General features: G+C 41.1%; 1 protein-coding gene across 3 annotated transcripts in view; it reads left to right on the top strand.

Annotated features, from left to right (window-relative positions):
* The window catches only part of PGAP1 (post-GPI attachment to proteins inositol deacylase 1), a 492260-nt gene that overhangs the window by 445845 nt on the left and 22307 nt on the right, over nt 1-24108 (top strand). For all 3 annotated transcript variants that reach the window (XM_063430206.1, XM_063430207.1, XM_063430208.1), the window contains 4 exons: nt 783-980; nt 1057-1192; nt 3274-3324; nt 4014-4261. In XM_063430206.1, the coding sequence (XP_063286276.1) occupies nt 783-980; nt 1057-1192; nt 3274-3324; nt 4014-4261 (633 nt within the window). The remainder of the gene's footprint in view (nt 1-782; nt 981-1056; nt 1193-3273; nt 3325-4013; nt 4262-24108) is intronic.

The following is a 24108-nucleotide window of genomic DNA, read 5'->3' as shown; positions in this document are numbered from 1 at the left end:
TCTCGCTGTTGAAGGGCCACAGCGCTTGACCTTGCCCCTGCTGATAAATGCCCACCGGGTGGCCCTAAGTGCATGGGCCCCCTTAGTGTGTGGCCCGCTACCCGCAAATATTTTAGGATTGTGATCCTAAAATAAATTGTTGTGGATAGAGGACAAACTGGGCAACTGCTTTGGGCCCCCTAGGAGTAAATAAAACAAGGATTTTTTTTATTTTTGTATTGGGATAATGGAATGTGCCTTTCATTTTGTGGTATCCTTTTACTTGGATATATGGTTGGTTAAAATGACAATTATGAGGGAATCTGACTCCTAACAATGACCCTATCTAGACTATTACGGGTCCATAGGGGACTGATAAAACCTTTTCACCATTTTTCTTCTCTTTCCTTCTCCTATCTATCTCTCCCTACCCATCCCTCTGCTCTCTCCACATCTGCTCTCCCCCTACTCTTCTCCATACATATTGTTCACTCTCCTGTTATCATATTCACCATAGACACAGACTGTAACCCTGTCCCTGTCACCATGATTACTCTATTCATATGCTATGTATACTTTGCTATCTTATACTCCACCCTGATTATTCAATTTATGTACAATTGAAGAAAAAAAAAATATTGTTAAAAAATCAAAAACCTAAATTATAATTACTAGTCTGCAGGAGGACAACATAGTCTCGTAAATAATTATTTATTAAATGCATTATTTCCCTTTAAAATCATAGTGTATGTGATTTATTGAACTGAATATTCTGTTTAACTTTTGTGCTCCTTTCTCTTCAGTTATACCTGGTTTCAAAATATATGGGATGGATTTCTGCTGCCAGAACTAGATGCTGTCCAGTTGTATTCTCTTGGTTACTTGTTTCCATTGGCCTCGTTATTTCTATTCTTATTTGGGACTGGAATATCATATTGGAGTGGTATCCTATTTAAGTCAACAATTAGAGTTTTATCATCATTGTGGATCGCCTTTAAAAGGTAGAAGAATCGCATATATTCTGTTAGCTGCTTAATTTAGCAATTATATTAAATCTCTTTTCTTTTTTTCTTGCAGACAATCAGAACCGTATGATGAAAGCAGTTTTATCACTCCGCAAATATTTCTTATAGCCACACTCTTCGCATTTATTTGTTGGACCACATGTGGTGCTTTTTCGGTTTTTCTTGTTTTTTTTCACTACTTGCTCAAGGTAAACGTCCATTCTCTCTTGGAACCAATTACTTACCAATTGATCAGACTTATCCATGTTAGGACATTTTTTTTGTCTAGAAATTTTTCGAAGGGCACATCAATTGTTGATATTTACCCTACAACTGTGAATAACTATTCACACCTCTTGGGAATTAGAATTAATAACAACGTTACCAGTGCTTTGTAGTAACAGATCAAGAGATTGTAATAAATATCCTCCCAAACCACCCTTACAGTTTGTAAGGATGACATTGACATAGTATTATGGATAAAATACAGTGCCTTGTAAAAGTATTCACACCTTTGACTTTTTACCTTTTCTGTTACATTACAGCCTTAAGTTCAATGTTTTATTAATCTGAATTTTATGTAATGGATCAGAACACAATAGTCTAAGTTGGTGAAGTGAAATGCGAAAAATATATACCTAAAACTATTTTTAGAAATAGAAAACAGAAAATTGGCATGTGTGTATGTATTAACCCCCTTTGTTATGAAGCCCATAAAAAGTTCTGGTGCAAACCAATTACCTTCAGAAGTCACATAATTAGTGAAATGATGTAAACCTGTGTGCAATCTAAGTGTCACATGATCTGTCATTACATATACACACCTTTTTTGAAAGGCCCCGGAGGCTACAACACCAAGCAAGCGGCACCACTAACTAAAGACTGCCATGAACACCAAGGAACAAACAAGTAAGGGGCAATGTTGTAGAGAAGTACAAGTCAGCGTTAGGTTATAAAAAAATATCCAATTTTTTGATGATCCCTAGGAGCACTATCAAATCTATCATAACCAAATGGAAAGAGCATGGCACAACAGCAAACCTGCCAAGAGACGGACACCCACCAAAGCTCACGGACCGGGCAAGGAAGGCATTAATCAGAGAGGCAGCACAGAGACCTATGGTAACCCTGGAGGAGCTGCAGAGTTCCACAGCAGAGACTGGAGTATCTGTCCATAGAGTTGGACTTTATAGCAGAGTAGCCAGCAAAATACAAAATGGCACGTTTTGCAAAATGTATGGAGGAAGGTGCTCTCGTCTGAGACTAAAATTGAACTTTCCGGCCATCAAAGAAAACGCTATGTCTGGCGCAAACTCAACACATCACCCAAAGAACACCATGGGGATGATTTTCAGCAGTGAGGACTGGGAAACTGGTCGGAGTTGAGGGAAAGATGGATGGTGCTAAATATAGGGATATTCTTGGGCAAAACCTGTACCACCCTGTGTGTGATTTGAGGCTAGGACAGAGGTTCACCTTCCAGCAGGACAATGACCCCAAACACAATGCTAAAGCAACACTTTGTTCAATCCAATAAAAAAATCTGTGGTCAGACATAAAGATTGCTGTTCACAAGCGCAAACCATCCAGCTTGAAGGAGCTGGAGCAGTTTTGCAAGGAGGAATGGGCAAAAATCCCAGTGGTAAAATGTGGCAAGCTTTTAGAGACTTATCCAGAGCGACTTGGAGCTGTGATTGCTGCAAAAGGTGGCTCTACAAAGTATTGACTTTAGGGGGGAGAATAGTTATGCACATTGACTTTTTCTGTTATTTTGTCCTATTTGTTGTTTGCTTCACAATGAAAAAAAAAAAAAACATCTTCAAAGTTGTGGGCATGTTTTGTAAATTAATTAAATAATGCAAATCCTCAAAAAATCCATGTTAATTCCCAGGTTTTGAGGCAACAAAACACAAAAAATGCCAAGGGGGTGAATACTTTTGCCAGGCACTGTATGTACCAGTAACCCATTTACATTAGGTGTGTTTAAGGCCACCATGGAAAATAATTATGGCTCAATATCAATGTAACAAGATCCAGCAGACTACAGGTGTGTTTTGCTGGTAAAGAAAAGGACTCCTGGAAAAGGTAAGATTCTAGTCTACCTATCTCCTAATCTAATTCTGCGCATTGACAGGCTTTTTTCCCCCTACATTTTTTTTTTAAACTTTTGTTAAAATGGCAATTAACTTTATATTACTAATAAATTATTATAGTTTTTTATGCTGCAAAGTAATATGTATGTGTATATAAGGTTATAATGTGTGTAATATTCTCTGTATATTTGTTACAGGTTGTAAAGCTGTATTCTCTAGTAAGAGTACACAGAAGTACTGTCAGTAAAGTAAGTTCTACTGTTTTCCCTCTACACCTCCATTATCATGCTTGTTTGTGACTCAAATACAGCTATTTGTTGACATTTACCAATAATCAAGAAGGATGCTAAAAAATAGGAAATTATTTCTAGTACCCATATTGTACTAATTTCTTGGATTTGTGGAAATGAATTTGCTTGTCCAGAGCAGTTGTAGAGGTTGTTTTACTCACACTATTGCATTGTACTAGCTTCTATCTCGATACACTGCCTGTTATCTGTTAACATTGGTTGGTCAGTGACCTGGAGATCTCCTCCTTTATCTTCCAGGAAGGGGGCAAAAGGGTAAATATTGACAAATATGGACTTGCAACCCTTAAAGTGTGCTGTAAATAGGAACAATAATGTGTAATAAAGCCTCAGTGATTACCAAACTTATTACACATTATGAACACACATATTTCCTTGGGTTTTATCTTCATGAGAAATTAATGTATAAATCATCCTTCTTTTATTGAACAACAACTTTTATGTAATTTTGGCAGCTATCTGGGCAGCAATAAGCTGGCCCCCAGTCAAAATCTCTCCACAAGCAAAGGCTAGTTTAACTGTAAAACTTTTGTTTTTATCTTTACTGAATTCAGAAAATTTATTTTATATGTTCATTAAGTGAAGTACTGTTTAATATATAATATAATGCTCATGTTCATTTAATGCAGTGGCAAAAAGATGGTGATGATAAATCAACAGATGTTCCTCAAAATGAGAGTGCTAAATTGATGGCATTTACTACCGGAAACTCCTCTCGCCCTGAGCAATTTACTTCAAATGTCAGCCAGCAATACTCAACTTCAAACATGAACACTGCTGCTGACAGCCTGAAGATGCATATAGCAATCATGAACCTACTTCTGTGGGTCACCCTGCTCAGTTTGCCTTCATTTGTTTATTGGGCAAGAAACCTCAGGTATGCTCACTCGTTATAATTGTATTTTTTTTTTTAATTCTTTATTTATTCCCTTTACTCGTGAGTCCGAGAAGGGCATATTATTGCGGTACAAACATTGTATAAAAAACAAGCATAGTCTGACATTAGTCCTTCCAACTAGGTGTAATACAACTGGAAAACTGGTGAGTTGGGGGTTTTGTGTATAAGAGAAATCGCTAACGTCTGGTATATGTGCTCAGGTCTAATTGTGGTCCACGGCTCATGTGGTATATGTCGGTGAGGGAGCAATTCTCGCTGTGAGTATGCTCTGCCTGCGGGCATGTTCACCTGAGTAAGTGGGGAGATGCTCCAGAGCGAAGGCCGTGGAGCCAGTTAAGGTCTGATGTGTCTCTTGAGACTATCTCGGTGGTGCCATTCTATTTTGTGGTTGTCATGTGGTGTGGGCTGACTTGTGGGCTAGCGAGTAGGCCACAATCTAAGGTCCGCACTTTATGTCTGTGAGGGTTTAGAGGTCGGGCTATTGACCTTATGTGTTACGCCGCTGCATATAATGCAGAGGCGGGGGGTTGGGAGCCGCTATGGCCGTGGGCTCTCTACTGTCCGTGCGAGAAAGCGCTATATGTAAGTCTCGACCGGTCTGTGAGGGTGTTGGGTAAGTATTGTCGGCCTCTGTGGTCGGTGAGAGCCTAAGCTCTAATGTGCCCAGAGTAAAAGGGGAGAAAGGGAGGAAACAGAAAACATACGAAAAAAATAATACAACATGTGATGGGCGTTAGTTTTCTCTGCGGCAGCAGCTGTGCCATGGGGGGTCACTCTGGTGGTAGTGGGCTTCCCCTTATTTAAGGTGTGTGTGCTTCACATCAGGTGGTGGCTAGTGCCTTTGTGTTAAGGCTAGTGTTCGGGTATTTCGGTGGGACCGGCTGCCCTGGGTCCCTCTGCCACTGCGGCGCCACGGGCTCTCCCTGGGTAGGTCTCGGCAAAATGTCCCCTGAGAGGCCCAAGGTCTCCATTACCTCAGCCGCTTGGTGTATGCCCTGGATTGTGTGAGTGGTGCCTCCATGTTGAAATAGTAACATCCGAGGTGACCTCCATCTGTAGCTGATCTCTTTGGCTCTGAGCTGTGCCGTGAGGGGTTGCAGGGATCTCCTCCACTGCATGGTGTCTCCCGTGAGGTCGGCATAGAAGGTGAGCTGCATATTTTCAAAGAGGAGTGGCATGGCCCCTCTTAACGCGGCCTGTACCGCTATTTTATCTCTGAGGTTGGAGAAGCGCGCCACCACGTCTCTGGTGGCCGACGCCGGTGCCCCTCGTGGCTTCGGCACCCGGAATACGCCTTCAAAGGTGATGTTCTTCGCCTGTTTAGGTGGCAGGAGAGACCCCACCAGCCTTCTCATGAGGTGTGGTAGCTCCGCGTTAGGGATCTCCTCCGCCAGCCCGCGCACCTTCAGGTTAGCGCGGCGTCTGGCGTCTTCTGTCTGTGCGAAGCGATGTGCCAGAATCGCGTGTTGTAATTTCATAGCTTGTACCTCAGATTCCAGGGCCTCTAGTTTCTGTGTGTGACTGTCTGACTTTATCTCCAGCGTTGTCAGGCGCCCAACCATGCCTGTGAGGTCGGCCCGGAGTGCAGCCACATCTGCCTGCAGTGTTTTCTGGAGGTCATTCAACATCTCCTTCAGTGTGGCTGCTGTGACTGGCGTCGGGCCCGGGTTCCGTGGGACCGAGTATGATTGCAGCGGGGGTATTAGGTCCGCCGCCCCTCTGCTTTGCAGGAGTTCTTCGGAGGAGTCAGAGTAGCCCGATATGTCGGCGGCCATCTTGGGCCCGTAGGCTCCCTGAGCCCGGCGGAGAAATTCCTCAATATTCCTGCCTTCCGACGGTTTGTCTGCTCTCTGCTTTTTGGTCTTGCGACCCATGGTAGTTAGAGATATTTCCCCTCGTTTTTCGGGCGATTGTGCCGTGAAATCTCGCTTTTTCTGCTCCCTTTGGTCGGAGCTCATGAGGCATGCGACTGCTCGTTTTCGTTGCTTGGCTCCGCCCCCCCACTCGTTATAATTTTAAGTTGGTAAATCTATGCTAATACTTGTCATGCATTGATTGGGCTTCGAAAATAGGAATTGCTCTGATTCAATATCTGGACTACTGACTGTGAAAGGCAACAGCTCAAAATTAGGACAGCTAGTTTACAACCATCTTTGAAAGTCATGGGGTATTGTTCCATCAGTAGATGGGCCAACAAGGCATAAATGAGACCACTTCAATTAGACATTCTTAAAATCTGGGACACTGACCTGGTGGATAACCTCAAAGTTTCCCAACAAATGTCTCTTGCTTCATCAAGTAATGGAAAACAATATCTACAGATTAGTGGCATTACAAGGAGGTGCAGACCCTGGTGCTGTACTTTTGCCTTGAGCTTGGCAACCTGACTGTTAGTTCTGTGCTAATCTCCCTGCCTAGTCAGCTTTGTGGGTTAAGGCAGAGACTCACAGAGCAGGCTGGGCATAGAGTGCAGCACAGAACTGTAGGGGGTTGGCACAGAGTTCAGAGAGAGCTTCCCATCTCTCTCTTTGTTGGGTGCAAATGTGGGTGCTCCTATTGCACACACTACATCCCCAACACCCACACAGGATCCCCTGCACACTCCCACTTCACACACTTCATTCAGTCCCCTGCACACAGACACACAATACATCCCCTGCCTCATCATTTATGAAGAAGGAATGGAGCGGCACCATATATAGCCTAACCACAATACCAAAGATGTGCGAGAATGCTAGGGAGACCTGATGGTAACAAGGCAGAATAATAAAGTATCAATATCTGCATCCCTATGCAAGTTGTCAGACTACACTGATTACACTGGTTGTTTTGGATGTCCTGTTAACCCGGTGGACTTTCTAACCTGTATCTTCCTCTGGTAGCTATTGTGATGAGTGCCCTGCAAAAGATAAGAGCAGGTCAAGCAACAGTAATTGCAAGTATCCCTTACTCGGGTAATGGTGTGATGACGTGATGACGCTTACGCCGGGAGGGGCTTTGATCGGAGTTGAGATGCCGATGCCGCCATTGCCGCGAGTAGCTGAGAGAGACCGAGGAGATTGAGGAGACTTTGAATATACACGCATGGGTACAACCCAGACAGGCACTGAACATCAGGAGGCTGTGGTGAGACGCTGAGATAGCGGATTCTACCGGAGTATACCGGATTATTCCCCCCTATGTAGGGGTGAGTCAGCCTGAGTTGGCCTGATACCTGGATATTTTGAAACCAGGGATAATAGCTGATAAGCTTTTGAAGCCTCCAAAGATTACCAGGGTGTTTAAACCTTCTGGTGCAACATTTTATCAGGTGCAAGATTGTGGGAAAGAGAATAAAGAGTGGGGAAGAAAAAAGAAAAAGGAGTTGCTCCCTTTCCCCTTAACAATATAATACTGAGACATCAATTATTGGAGGAAAAGGAAGAGAGAGGAAGGGGGGAGGAGAGAGGAACATTTTTTTATTTTTTTTATTTATACATTTACTTTTGAATATTTTACACAGTTTCTCTGAATATAAATATAGAGGTGACAGCAATTAGTGGATCATATGTTAAACCTCCATATGTGCCTTGAAATACATGCTCTCACTGAAGAGATTCAGATGCCTCCCTATGCTTCAAACTAATTTAATTTAATTCAATCTTGTTACTCTGAAAATGTATATACCACTAGAACATATATCTATTTCTCAATGAAAAATGTAATCTAAAAAAATACCAGATAAAGCCTCAACAAGGTCAGATAAAAAAGGGCAGAAACATGAAAATAGACTTTCTGCTTTTTTTTGTTCCACAAGATAACCAGGAAGGTTTGGAACAATCCTCTCTGGAGTCGCTACAGATAGGGGTTTTACCCTCCCCCTCCAAGACTTCAGATAAAGAGGAAGTTACCCCTATTATCCTAAAGAAATGTTTGGAAGATATATCTAATGATATCAAAATGGAGCTGAGTGATAAATTTTTAGATCTAAAAACTGATTTAGCTATGTTAATTGATCGTATCCAGAAAATAGAAGAAAAGGAAGAGGCTTTAGAATTTCAGCTTCAAGAGACGAAGGAGATCCAAACTAAGATGTCATTGAAATTGAAAGAATTGGAAGATAAAGTATGTGATCTTGAAGACAGATCAAGAAAAATGAACTTGAGATTTAGAAATATACCAGAGGAAATATCAGATGTTCAATTACATGACTTTTTAATAAAATATATTAATGCCTTGGGGATTCCTATTACACAGCAAGACCCCAAGATGTTACGTTATCACCGTCTTTCCTATAGAAAGCAGAATCAACTATATCCACGAGATGTAATTGTGGCGTTTACTACGTTTGAATTTAAGACACAGATTCTCCAAGCAGCAAGAAAGACAAGGATAAATGATGAAAAATATAAAGAAATAAGAGTTCTTACAGACGTCTCTTTTACATCGAGGCAAAGAAGAAATCTTTTTTCTACGATTTTCCCAAGCCTGAAGAGATATAATTTAAAGTTCAAATGGAACTCGCAATCAGCTTTACTAATCTGCTACAAAGATATATGGAAGTCCTTTAAGACAGCGGAGATTGCCCATGCGTGGCTGAAAGATAATGATATGTAGCCATTTTACTATCACTCTAGCTAACGAGGGGTTATGTCACACTTTTTTTTTTTTTTTTGAATTTTAGGGAATTTCAATAACTAAAGATTTAGATGTGTGTTTTGTTTTTTTAAGAAATTAAGGATATATGGGCTGGCTCGAGATATTACACAATATTTTTAGCTTTACCAGTTTAGTCGTACTTTGTCACCTTACTCTATACCTAAATTGAGGTATTGACTTAGGGTTTTGATTTAGGACTTAGGATTTTCAGTCCAATCACTTCCTATTAGTATTAATTCTGACACGATAATTAATTGCACACTTAGTACCTTTAGTAATTATGATATAATTAATCTTACACATATATAGTGGATATATTGAGAGTCTATTCACAAAACTCTAAATAGGATATTGGGAAACTGAATGAGTAAAATAGTAAATGATTTGGAGTGGTATAATACTTGTGAAAGTCAATGACATATGGGTTTGTCTTTATTATCATGATTATCTTTTTTTTCAACAGTAGAATTTCAACAGTAAATGATTTAGATGAGTGTTTCGTTTCACGAGAAGTTAAGGATATATGAGCTGCCTCGATATATTATAAAATATTTTTAGTTTTATTAGTTTAGTTTTACTATGTCACCTTACTCTATATCTAATGCATTGACCCAGGATTTTCAATCAAATCACTTCTTATTTTTATTAATTATGACATGACAATCAATTCCCCATTTAGTATCTTTGGTAATTACGATATAATTAATCATACACCTATATAATGGAAACGGTGAGAGTTTATTTACAAAGTTCCAATTAGGATACTGGGATAACTAATAAGTAAAATAGTAAATGATTTGGAGCTTCAAAATGTAACGATATACGGGTTTGCCTGGATTATTATTATAATTTTTTATTTATTTATTTGTTTTCTCCTCTCTCTCTTCCCCTCCCAATAAGATACTCCAAATCTATATTCCCCTTCCTGTGGGACTCTATGGGATTCCCAGTACGTGGAATACTTTTTTGTACTCCAGGTCTATATGTAAATATTAATGTTTTTATGTTGTTTTGTCAGTCTTGTAATATGTATAACTGGTCAGATATATGGTGCATATGGTCAGGGAGCTCGAAGAAGAAGATTAAAATGAGAGATGGTTAGAGTTTTAACTATTAATGCTCAAAGTCTTAATTCTCCTGTTAAACGAGGCTATTTATATTATACCCTTGTTAAACAACATATACAAATAGGGTTTATTCAGGAAACCCATTGGATGGCGGACTCTAAGAAATTTTGGTTCTATAAAAAATTATCCTTTGATCTACTCTGCCTCCGTACTAGGAAAAAAAAATGTGGTGTCTCAATAATTTTCTCTAGAGAAGTTACCTTTGATTGTTGTTTTCATTATTTAGACCCAGATGGGAGGTTTATCATCCTGGTTGGTCAAATGAATGGGATGGATTACACTCTGGTCAACGTGTATCTACCTAATAAAGATCCAATTAAAACATTGGTTAAAATTCTGGATCTGGTGGAGCAAGTAAAAAAAGGCACAGTTATGATTGCGGGTGATTTTAACTGTATTCTTGATACTTTAATGGACAAACAACTAGCTAAAAATAAAAAAATAGACAAATCCCTGAAAAGACAGGCAGCATCATTAAATAGAGTGATAAAGAAAGCAGACTTGTTTGATTGCTGGAGATTATTCCATCCTAATGAAAAGAATGTAACGCATAGATCAATCCCCCATAATTCAGCAACTAGGATAGACATGATCATGGGTAACTTAAATTTAGTACAGGCGATGTCTACAATTTCTATTGTCAAAAACACCTGGTCAGACATGATATGGTAATTGCAGATCAGATGGGAACCAGAAGACCCCCCCCCCCCCATGATTTGGAGATTGGCAGATTATCTATTAAAGGATAAAACAAATGTAGAACATATAGAGAAGCTAATTGATTTTTTTATTAAGGAGAACACTTCTGAGGATTTATCTAAGGAATGTTTGTGGTGTTCCTGTAAAGTAGTTATTAGGGGACACTGGATAAAACTAGCAAGCTATCAAAAAAAGAATGTAGACAAGATTCTGTCCGATCTTTATATAGAATTTTACAATCTTGCTAAAGCCAATAAGCAATTTTTTTTCTGAGAGGAGAGCATCAGCTATTAAAATCTGCCAAGAAAATATAAATGCACAGATCAAAAACAGTATAGAACGTAATCTAAAGAAACGTAATATTAAATATTACTATAAGAACAACCGTGTTGACTTAATGTTAACAAATAAATTAAAGAAAAAAAGGTCTGAGCAAAAGATCTCCAAATTAGGAGATGGTACAAACTTTATCTATAAACCAGATGAAATTGGCAGCAAATTTAGGTCCTTTTATGAGAATTTATATAATCTGAATAAGTCTCCTTATATAGGTTTGCTGGAGAAATACTTAGAAAAATCTAATTTGTTAAAAATATCGTTTGACCAAAAGGAAAGAATTAATAGAATTTTATATCTCAAAATGAGGTGGAATCAGCAATTGATAAGCTTGTTAATAGAAAAGCCCCTGGTCCGGATGGATATACGAACCTGTTTTACATGTTTTTTAAAAAACAACTCCTCCCGTTATTAACGAACACCTTTAACGAAATGGCGACTAAGGGGTCTGCCTCTTTAGATCTACTAAGGGCACATATCACTCCGATTTTGAAACAAGGTAAAATCCCCTATGAAGTGAGCAACTATCGCCCTATTTCTTTGGTTAATGTTGACATTAAACTTTATGCCGCAATTATAGCGGAACGATTAAAAATAGTATTGCCATCACTCATCCATCAGGACCAGATAGGCTTTATGATGGGTAGGCACTCATCTAATAATACGCGTAGGGTCCTGAATCTGTTGGAGTGGGCTCAGGCTGAGGGAACCCCACTTCTGACCCTGTCGGTGGATGCTGAAAAAGCCTTCGACAGGGTTGGGTGGGGGTATTTGAAGAGAACTCTCTCACAATTCGGTATTGAGGGGTGGTTTATGGATGCTGTTGGGGCTATCTATTTGAATCCTTCGGCTCATATAGTAACTCATGATATATGCTCAGACTGGTTCGGTATTAATAATGGGACAAGGCAGGGGTGCCCTCTTTCTCCCGTACTATATGTACTATCAATAGAACCTTTGGCGAATAACATTAGACAAAATGATAGGATCAGAGGAATGGGTACACAAGATGATGAATGGAAGATATGTCTCTATGCAGATGATATTTTAATTTCTATTACAGAGCCCCATGTCTCCCTCCCATATTTAATGCAAGGATTTGATATCTACAGTAGTGTCTCTAACTATAGCTTGAATATGAATAAAACAATAGCTATGCCTATTAATATACAAAGAGACAAATTAACATTATTAAAGAAAGATTTTGACTTTAAATGGACAGAAAAAGAGTTTCCATATTTAGGGGTGACTATATCTGCAGACACAAAAAGGACTATGGAAATTAATTTTCTGAAACTGTTAAAAGAAACTAATGCCCTACTAAAAGAATGGAAAGTACATGAAATCTCCTGGTGGGGAAGGATCAACACCATCAAAGCCTATATAATCCCAAAATGGGCTTATCTCTTTGGGATGATCCCTCTCTCGATATCCACACATTGGTTAAGCATGCTACAAAGTAGTTTTACATCATATATTTGGAGAGGAAAGAGACCAATAATTAATATGTATACCCTATCTAGGAAAGCCCAACAGGGGGGAATAGGATACCCCTTAATTTCCCAAATATATCAGGCCAATATGCTGGTACATGCCAGCAATCTACAACTAAGCGATTCGAAAAATCAAGCTTGGTATAAGATTGAAGCAGCTAGAACTGGATTAGATAACCTGGAATTTCTCCTTTGGAGAGAAGCAAGTCAGAATAATCCATTGGTAGAGATTCCATCTCAATATCCCCTATCCTTACTACAAACACTAAAATAATGGAATATTATAAAGAAAAAACTAAAAATCAATAAAAAAAACTTTATGAGAATTTGGGTTTAAGCTCCTTGGAATATTATATGCTGGAGATTAATCTAGTAAACTGGTACAAGGATCCTATTAGATAAAAGATCTTTATAATGATCAACAATTAAAAAGCTTTGAAGCTCTTAAAGTTCAGCTGGATTTACCCACTAGAGAAATATTTAACTATTTCCGTATAAAGAGCTATCTTAAAGATAATTTACTAGTTTTAAATGGCCAATTGGGAAAACTATAGATTTGTAAAAATATTAGCAGTCTTACCAGAAGCCATTTTACACGCTTCAGCGAGTGCCTTCAGCTCTGCCTCCTGTGCAGAGCAGTGAGGAGCGAGTGGTTCAGCTTTTATTATCTCATGTGCAGAGACTACAGCATATCCAGTGTGGAAATTACCCTTCTCATCAGCATATCTGGAACCATCTACAAAAAACTCAAAATCTGCATTAGATAATGGAGAATCAGTTACATGCAAAAAACCTGCTGTTTCTTGTGCCATTAGTGCTGCACAATCATGGGGTACCTGGGCATCAGCTAACTCATCTGGTGAAAGTGAATTTACAAAAAGATCAGAAGTACAAGTACCATTCCCACTCCCCTCTTTTAAATCCAGGGGAAGTAATGTAGATGGATTTATCACCATACACCTTTTAAGAGTAACATTAGGTGGCATAAGCAAGGCACATTGCATTCTGAGATGCCTTGCAGTATGTATGTGTTTTGGTTGAACTTGTGACAGTATGCTGTTGATATCATGCGGTGTGTGTATATGGTCACCGGATTATCTAAAACAATATCAGTGGCTTTGTCCAGGAGGCCAGTAACAGCCACCACTGCCCTAACACACGAGGGGGCACCCCTGGCAACAGGGTCCAATCTGGTGGAGTAGTAAGCTATTGGTCTTTGTTTACCACCATGGTCCTGTGTAAGGACAGAAGTAGCATAACCTGATTGCTCAGTACAGAACAGGTTAAAATTATTTCTGTAATCTGGGAGACCCAGTGCTGGAGCTGACGTTACCAGTATCTTAAGTGTATAGAAGGCATTTTCTGCCGCATGGTTTAATTTAAATGGTTTGTTTTCGTTGGCAAGACAATCATACAGTGGTTGCATGTAGATAGCTACAGAACGCAGCCAAGGACGACAGTAAGATATCAAACCGAGAAATGTACGAAGCTGGGCTAGGCTGCGGGGGGGTTTAATATTTTGAACTGCAATCTTTCTACTTTCTGTGAGATGTTTTATGCCCTGGGAAATGCAATGTCCTAGGAAAATAACTTTCTCTACACAAGCTTGCAGTTTCGTTTTTGACGCTTTACAGCCTGCTTTTGCTAAGAAATTTAGCAAGGAAAGAGTGTTTACAATACAAGATTCCATATTATCGCAACATAGAAGTAGGTCATCGATATACTGCAATAAAATTACATTATTTGGCCTTTCCCATTCTTCAAGAATCTGGGCCATTGCCATGCTGTACATAGTGGGTGAGTTTTGTGCGCCCTGTGGCAATACTGTCCAAGTATACTGTTTGTGTTTATGTGTAAATGCAAATAAAAACTGACTGTCGGGATCCAGGGGGACACTGAAAAATGCATTTGCCAAGTCAATAACAGTAAATACCTTAGAGGAAGGTGGTATTTGTGCCAACAAGGTGTGTGGGTTGGGAACATTAGGGGCAATCAGTTCAGTTACAGCATTAATTGCCCTCAAATCATGTACCATACGGTATACCACAGGTTTACCTTTCTCTTGCTTTTTCTTAATTGGGTACAATGGTGTGTTACAAGGGGAGGTGGTCTGGACAACTACCCCTGCCTGCAGAAACTGTTGCACAGATTGCGAAATAGCATCTTCCTGTCCTGGGCTTAGGGGGTATTGTTTTTGGTAGGGAGGTTTGGCTCCGGGCAGGAGATTCACCTTGACTGGGGGCACAGAGAGCCTGCCTGTATCTGTCTTCCCTGTAGCCCATAAGGAATCAGGGACTGAGGACAAGTCAATTGTAGGTTCTGGCACATGGCTGGGCATAGTGAGAGTTGCCAGAACATTTGAAAGAGATATCATTTGTTTGTCCTCCAAAGGCACAGACAATGTTACTTTTCCAGTGGGGCTATACACATGATAATACATCATTAGATTTCTCATACGGGAACACATATTTTTCCTGTAGCATCGATTTAGAAGCGCCAGTGTCCAACAGGAAAGGGACTATTCGGTCCCCAGGTAGTGTAACATTGAAAATGGGTGAGGGTCCTGCAGAGTCGGGGATATTTACAATATGTAGGGACACTGGTTTGCCAATTTCCTATTGGGGAGGGGGAGGTGGTGGAGGTGGTTGGCTGTCTTGGGAGTTATCATTAGAATCCTGGGGTTTTCTATTTTTAGGAGGACACTTGCAGTTACGTTTAATGTGTCCTTTCCTGCCACAATTCCAGCAGTCTACCTGCCTTCTGTCTCCATCAGCTCTAGGGACAGTTACAGCCATTAGAGGTGTGCTCCTCTTTCTAGTATTTAGATTAGCTTCCACTCCCCTAGCCACCTTCACCAGATCACCATAGGTTAAACTTCTCCACTCAGGTCTAGCATTTTGGAGACCAGTCCTTATGGGTATGTGGATACCATCCATGAAGCAGTTAATAAGCAGTCTGGTTGAAGTGGTTTCAATATCTGTGTAACCCAATGCCTCCCAAGCCATCTGTAGTCTGGTGAAAAATGTTTCTACAGGTTCATCTTTCCCTTGTAATATATCTCCTAATTTATGGGCTAGTTCCTCTGTCTTTACCTTAGCCCATTCTCTCATTGCAGTGACATAGCATGCTCCAGATGCAGACTTGGTTCTAAACCATTCATCTGTTTGCATGTTGCTTTTTCTGAGGTTATCTTCATGGGCATCAGTATATTTAGCAATTATTCTAGCCAAAATGGGGCCAGCTTTTAGTGCCACAATCTGTTTTAAATCCATCCAAGGACACTGGTAAGTAGCTTGAATTGTGGATAGAGACTGGACTAGAGCTAAGGGGGCCTTTTCAACATCTGCCAGCTGCTGTATTATTGCCAGTTGTTCACTGGGTGTCCAGGGCTTATATTCTTCCCAGTATTGGATACCTGAGCTCGGCTGTCTGTTCTCATGGTACATGCTCTCAACTTTGGGTATCATTGGAGTAGAAAATTGTGGAGCTAATGGCCCCACTGGGGTGTCTATGGGGGCAACTATGGGTTCCTTTAAGTCTGGACTATCTGCCTGCTCTAATGAACGCATAGGTCTTACAGGGGCTGCTAGGGGACCATATGAAGTCCCACTGCGTAATATTACTGGAAAGAGAGGTTTTGATCTCCGTAAAAGGGAAAGCGCCTGTCCTTTAGGGACCTAAAGGGGTGGGTTTACAAGATTTTTCCCAGGATCCTGCCTACTCTGGGACCCTAGAGGTCCAAAACATTGATAATATGGTACACCTTTCCTGGTGGTTTCTCTACAACCACATTTTGTTAATTCAACAGCAGTATCATGCCATGTTTGTGCAACTTCTACTAAGTTATTATCTTCTAACCAACCTCTGTAATTTGCCATAAATTCACTCCATATATGTGGGTCTAGAGTGCCCTCTGAGGGCATGCCAGCTTTCTTAAGTAACCTCTTAACATTCTTAATTGCTCCTTGTCCTTTGTGATGCTTGACAATAGTCAAAGCCGTAAATCCCCCTTGGGTACTTTCAGAGGTACCCATCTTAAAACTTGTAAGGGTTAATTATTTCCTTACACAAGACAAACTGTACAAAAACAGTGTATAAAACACTTAGGACCGCTGCAGTGGAATTTGCACAGTTCTGTCTTCTAAACACAGATCAGGAGATCTGCCCTTGGAGGATTCTAACTCAAATTATAAAACAAATGACAAGGCAAACAATAAAAAGTAACTTACAACCCACAGTTATATTCCACTATCTCAAGATTCCTTTCACAAGACATAACACAACCTCCACCTGAATATAACCATAATACCACAGAAAACAAGTTCTTTAGATCAGACGTTTTTAAAATCCTTACCCACCCGGACAGGGGTTTCAAAGAGCACCAGAGAGTCAAAATAATTTATAGGTAGAAAAATAAAAGCTTTTTCTTACCCGCTGCAGGTGATTAACCGTCTGGGCTCCGAGCCAACCCTTCTGGGTCCGGATGAACTGGATTCGTCTGATCCCGGGGTTTCGGCACCAAATTGTTGTGGATCCAAATAATGATCTTTGTTATATTCAGAGGAAACCCAAATTGTTGTTACAAGTGCACTTGGAGAAGCGAGAATTAGACACCAGACACCTGTTGTTCAAGCATCAAGCATTTCCTAATTCCAAGTTAGCCAATTTTAATATAGGATATCATTATATGACACCTATAAGCTTGAGCCTTGGAATCAAGATAAATTCTATCACAGACCAAACTTCTGGAATAAAAGGGAATCATGACATGTCACACGTCATGTGTCCTTAAGGGGTTAAACAAGGAATACGTTGTAACGGATCGCCTGGCACCCTGACTGGGTACCTCCATTAAAGGATGCTCCTAGCATTTCCTGAGGACTCCAAGCACTCTGGCAGACACCACAATCACCGAATCTGAGAAGCATATAAATCCTCTCAAGCCTCTTAATGCTGTAGACAGTTGAATAGGAACCATACGAATAGGTTTGCACTCCTAGCAGTCAAACTGAAACAGCATGCAATAAATCCTCCCCCAAGAATGAGACGACACTTCACTTTGAGGGTTAAAACAGGAACTCTAGATTTATTCACACACTGTCTTATAAAGGATTCTCCCATGCAAGGGAGGGATTTACAATACACCAATCACACAATGGTTACATCCCACAGATTCCCTCCCCTTAGCCTGGGAGGTGATCCAATTATACATACATTTTAAAACATACTTTTTACCCAACTTTCATAACTCTAAAACTATACATCCAATTCACATAAAAATTACATATTCACAATCAATCCATTCAGGGGAACAACATATCAAAAAATCCCCTGTGGCGAAACCGACCTCGCCATGTGTCCTTGGAGGGGGCTGCTTGCCCGCCTCTTGCCTTTGGACTATGGACCCGACTTTATGTGTATGTGTTAACCCAGATAGCTATGCCATGGAGCCAATTCGTGTAGTTAAAGACTTCGGCTCCATGGCAATTGAACTGTGTGAATCTGAGCGCTTTTTGGTAGTTTTGTGCGCTCAGATCCCAGCTATCTGGGGATATGTGACATGTCTGTGTTTTATGTATAAAATGTGACTTTGTGTATTTTATAGTATTTTAATGCTTTGTGCTCACCATGTGCATAATGGAGTCTTGTCTCTGTCCTGGGAGATAATTGAATCACTTCTCAATTATCTCCAGGATAGAAGACTCTGAAACTGGTCTGGGCCAGATAGCCATGTGCCAGCCAGGGCCCAAAAGATATTTTACTAACTTCTGAACCCCTGGTCTGATTCATGCCATTTTTTTATATGTTGTTCCCCTGAATGGATTGATTGTGAATATGTGAATTGGATGTATGGTTTTAGAGTTATGAAAGTTGGGTAAAAAGTATGTTTTAAAATGTATGTATAATTGGATTACCTCCCAGGCTAAAGGGAGGGAATCTGTGGGATGTAACCATTGTGTGATTGGTGTATTGTAAATCCCTCCCTTGCATGGGAGAATCCTTTATAAGACAGTGTGTGAATAAATCTAGAGTTCCTGTTTTAACCCTCAAAGTGAAGTGTCGTCTCATTCTTGGGGGAGCATTTATTGCATGCTGTTTCAGTTTGACTGCTAGGAGTGCAAACCTATTCGTATGGTTCCTATTCAACTGTCTACAGCATTAAGAGGCTTGAGAGGATTTATATGCTTCTCAGATTCTGTGATTGTGGGGTCTGCCAGAGTGCTTAGAGTCCTCAGGAAACGCTAGGAACATCCTTTAACGGGGGTACCCAGTCGGATTGCCAGGCGATCCGTTACATACGTGTTGGCCAGTATCTAAGAATACGTATAAACTGCAGTATATATATCTGATTTTAAGACTAAAGCTAACATACTCAGAGAACAGTTTCGTGAAAAAGTACCTGGTTGGGAAATCCCCCCAACATACATATGGCTGTGGCAGATGTGTCGTGTGTAAGTACATTCTAAGAGATTCAAAGAATGTAACAGATAGGGAGGGACAACAAACTTTCAAAATTGTACAATTTTTCAACTCCAACACAATTCTGTTTGATATATTTCCTGACCTGTAGTTGCAGTTTGAAATATGTGGGCAAGACTTTTCGGCCTTTTAAAGAAAGAATAAAAAAAAAAAAAATATGTGAGATACCTATCACTCGACACTTAAAAAAAACATCACAGGGGGGATCCCAAAGGAATGAGGTTATATGGCTTGACACAAGTCAAACATGAGCAGAGACGTGGTGACTTTGATAAAATCCTTAGACAAAGGGGATTTAGATGGGTCTACCAACTTAAAACACTCCAACCCTCAGGACTTAATGAGGGTTTCTCTTTCTCCCCACTTATTTAGTGTCCCCCCTCCTCTAATGCCCCATCAGGGGCCTGTAACATATAACTTGGATTCTGCTCATCATCAATTCCATGGTAATTTTTCTATTTTTATTGTTTATTATGCTTATATCCACATATGCCTTTCATGCTCGGTGGTACCCTATATGAATCTCTCATATTTGTAGGTAAATACTTACATCAAAAATTACATCTTTTGGGATCTTTTGGCATCTTTAGACAGAATATTTTGATGTCTGTTAGTCAGCTATTGCTGCTACCACCCCATTGATTGAAATATCTATACTGCCTCCCTTGGTAAACTCATTAGCTTCTTTGGCTTCCATTATCATTTCTATGCCGATGACACGCAAATCTCCCTGTCCTCTCCTGATCTCTCACCGTTCCAATTGACAAGTGTCTCTGACTGCCTCTCTGCTTTTTCTAACTGGGTGGCTGCCCACTTCCTTAAACTTAAACTAAACTTGACCAAATCTGAAATTCTGGTCTTTCCTCCCTCAAGTGTTGTTACTCCTGTGTCTGTCTGTCTCCAAGTCAACGGTGCTACCATCAGCTCCACCACGCAGGCTCGCTGCCTAGGTGTTCTCTTTGACTCCGACCTCTCCTTCAAGCCTCATGTTCAATCTATCGCCAAATCCTGTCATTTCCATCTCAAAAACATTGCACGCATCCGCCCCTACTTAACGCCAGATGCGACTAAGGTGTTGGTCCATTCCACTGTCCTTTCTCGCCTTGACTACTGTAATCCGCTTCTCAGTGGCCTTACGTGCTCCCAACTTGCACCGTTACAGTCCATAATGAATGCGGCGGCGAGGCTCATCTTCCTGTCCGCCCGCACCTCCCATGCCTACCCTTCTGTCAGTCCCTACATTGGCTTCCTATAAAATATAGAGCTCAATTTAAAATTCTGGTTCTTGCTTTCAAATCTCTACATAATGCTTCTCCCACCTATCTATCATCCCTTATACACAAGTATGTCCTGTCTAGGCCCTTACTATCTTCTGAAGACTTAACGTCTATCTTCTGTCCGTACTCCCACCTTTGATGCTCGCCTTCAAGATTTCTCGAGGGCTGCACCATTCCTGTGGAACTCGCTTCCCATCTCCGTTAGATGCTCACCCAGTCTCCACTCCTTCAAAAAATCGTTAAAAACCCACTTCTTCATAAAAGTGTATCAATTAAACTGTTACTAGCTCCCAACTGATTCCTCTTCTGAAACTGTCACTAGTCTAATACTATCCTTACCTTTTTGTGTCATTTTACCCCCACTCCCTCTAGCATGTAAGCTCATTCAACTGGGCCCTCAACCCCTCTGTTCCTGTGTGTCCAACTTGTCTGGTTACAACTACATGTCTGTTCGTCCACCCATTGTAAAGCGCTGCGGAATTTGACGGTGCTCTATAAATATCATCATAATAATAATAATAATAAAATATAAATATGTGTGTAATTATAGAAACGTAGCCTCTAGCATTTTTATGCATTCTACCACTCTCTGGTGAGCTTCTTAACAACTTAGCTTGTAAGCCTGCGGGTGTGTGCGCATCTAGACTAACTATGAAGTCCCTCTCCCGTAATGGTAACCATAGGGACGGGTTAGATATTCCTTGAAACCCAAACGGTCCCACTTCGGGAGTTATCTCCACTCTTACTAATAGGATAAGCTACGCGATTGGCTCATCCCCGCTAGAGGCAGGGTTTCTCCACTTTTAACAGGCTGATTCTTGGTGGATATTTTTTCAGCTCTTGAGAAAGGCGGTGTTGCCGCTGAAACACGCGTCAGGCTGCCGATGCATATATTTTGTTTTTAATTTCACTGTGAGCTTTTTTTTTTTTTTCTCATTTATCTTTTTATTGGTACAAAATAAAGGTTCAGACATTTTGCAACGCAGTGCATTATTGTCATGCAATACCCATCACAGTCGCAGCTGTGGATGTCATTTCTCAGGAGATTGGTCTAGCATGTACATTGTGCGAGTTGAGAGTCCCGGTGACTGCTCTCCATAGTTTCGTACATTCGGACTTCACATGTTTTGAGCATTCATTTTGTGTGGTATCATTTGTGTCCTGATTTCGATATGTGCTAACACGGTGTGAGTTGTAACCTCTTACTTTATGTTGCACGTCTGGGAAACATTTCACATTTCCTTTAGTTTTTTAACAGTGAACTAGGGGAACGGGGGGGGGGGAGGGGTACAGAAAGAAACAGGGGGGGGTTGAGGGGTACCCTAGACAACACAATTTTTGTTTAACGTTTAGGCCCTATATATGCCACTGGTATGTTTGCTTCCGCTCTTTCCTAAACCTTTTGCCCTATAACAGTTTCAGCAACATAGCCGCCTTTCTCCCTTCTAAGTCACAGCTGGCCAACTTCCCCATTCTTTTTCCCATCTTTCGCTACAACCGTTCACCCTGCTTGCCATTCTTTGGTATGTGCTAATTGTATCCATTTTGTTAGTTATAATGTCTACGGCTGGAGTTATGCTACTTTTCCAACTGCCTGCCAGCACGATTTTCGCTACCGTAAGTACGTTAAGGATCACCTTCCTGTGGGGGTGAGTGGCAATAGCAGGTAAGATGTGGAGAATATAGTGTTCTGGTTTCAAGGGGAGAGATATGCCTGTCCTGCTCAGTAGGAGGGAACCTACTTTTTACCAATAATCTGTTAGCGAGGGACATGCCCAGAAAATATGTTGTATTGTCCCTACATGTGTGTTGCACCTCCAGCAGTTCCCGGACGTGCCCGGGTACATGCGTGCCAGTCTGTGTGGAACCAGGTACCACCTCATTAGGACTTTGCAATAAGCCTCCCAGAGGGCGAGGCTTTGCGATGCCCTTTTTGTGGTTGCCAGGGCCGTGTACCATTCTGTTGTGGGAATCTGGATACCCAGGTCCTCCTCCCATTGAGTCATGTATGCCGGCTTGTCAGATGCCGTTGTGGTGATAAGCGCGTTATAGCATACTGACAGTGGTTTTATGTGCCCGTGGGAGATTGCCTGTTTTAACGTTAGGTGGGGTTGTGTAGGTTGGTGTGTTCTATTCTTAATATGCGAGTGTACTATGTTTTTTATTTGAAGATATAGGAATATATCTCTCGCTGGGAGCTGTAGATCTTTTTGCAGGACGGGGAACTGCTTCATTTTTTCTCCCTCTAATATATCTTGGACTTGGCTTGCTCCCCCCCCTCCCTCCAGCGGCTCACCTGCAGGTCAGGAGAGAACATTTCTAGTGTTGCCAGGGGTGCTGCTTGGAAGAGTGATTTGGTGTCCACAATGTGTGGGCTCCAGTTTTTCCAGGCCCTTAGTAGAAACTTTGAGCAATGCAGTAGTTTTCCTGCCTCAGATTGTACGTGCCCCCCTGCCCAGAGGTGTTGTGTAATATTGTGAGTGTTTAGACATGCACTTTCCATTGCTAATCAGATGGGTCTTTGTTGAGTGTTTGTGGGGCGTAGGAGCCTAATTCCCTGCGCCAGGGCAGATGCCTTATAGTATGCCTTTACATCAGGCATTCCCAGTCCCCCACTAGTACATGGGAGCCCCAGAATTCCCCTTGCCACTCTCGGGGGTTTCCGTTTCCACACATGTGCATTTATTGTACTTTGGAATAGTTTGAGCAGTTTGTTAGGGAGGGCAATGGGCAGAGTTCTAAACAGGTATAGTATGTGCGGCAGCACCATCATTTTAACTAGGTTAATGCGGCCTAGCCAGGACACCTCTAGTCCTTCCCATTTCTCAAGTGTGGTTCTGAGTTTATGTATGACCGGATAGTGGTTTTCCTGTGTGATGGAGTGGATGGATTTTGTGAGTTTAATCCCCAGATATTGTAAGGAGGTTTTGCGCCAATCAAAGGTATATTTTGCTTGTAATGTCATAATGGTAGTGCTTTGTAGATTGATAGGTAAAGCTTGTGTTTTCAGTGTGTTGTTCTTGTAGTAAGATACCTGCCCATATGTATTCAGTTTGTGCAGTAGTTGTGGTATTGAGGATCCTGGGTGCGTTATAAACAGCAGGACAGTATCCGCAAATAGAGCCATTTTTTTAATACCCCCTGGTGTGTGAAGTCCCTGTATGGCTGGGTCGTGTCTAATGAGGCGTATTAGGGGTTCCAGGCTTAGGATGAAAATAAGGGGCGAAAGGGGGAATCCTTGCCGCGTGCCGTTCCTAATCTCTATCTGGTCGGATATGAAAAGTTCAGTTCAGCCACGGGTGCCCCCATTTTCCTGTTTATAGGCTTCTTTTTGGGTGTGCCTATTTTGAGTGGCAGCTTTTCACCTGTATGACACGTCTATAGAACCTAGAGTCTGGATCTCTTTTTCATTTTGTATCTCTTTATTAGATTTAAGAAGTGTCTGGTATTATCCCCCACCTGTCTCCCCGGTACAAATCCTGCCTGTTCCTCGGAGATAAGATAAGGAAGTATTTGTTTGAGTCTTGTTGCTATTAGCTTGGCATAGAGTTTAGTATCTGGGTTTAGTAGGGAAATCGGTCGCAGGTTGGCGCAGTGGGTGGGGGGTTTGTTTGGCTTGGGCAGTTTCACAATGAATGCTTCCAACATTTCTTTGGGCATTTTCCCGGATGCTTTTATGTTGTTAAAAAGTTTGGTTAGTGGAGTGATTAAGTGGGGTGCCAATTTAATGTAATAATAGTTTGACAGCCCATCCGGGCCGGGGGCTTTGTGTTTGG

This window comes from Pelobates fuscus, chromosome 8 (genome assembly GCF_036172605.1).
Source record: "Pelobates fuscus isolate aPelFus1 chromosome 8, aPelFus1.pri, whole genome shotgun sequence".
Taxonomy (NCBI): Eukaryota; Metazoa; Chordata; class Amphibia; order Anura; family Pelobatidae; genus Pelobates; species Pelobates fuscus.
Note: the sequence above shows the minus strand (reverse complement) of the source record. Positions and strands in the feature narration are given on the sequence as shown.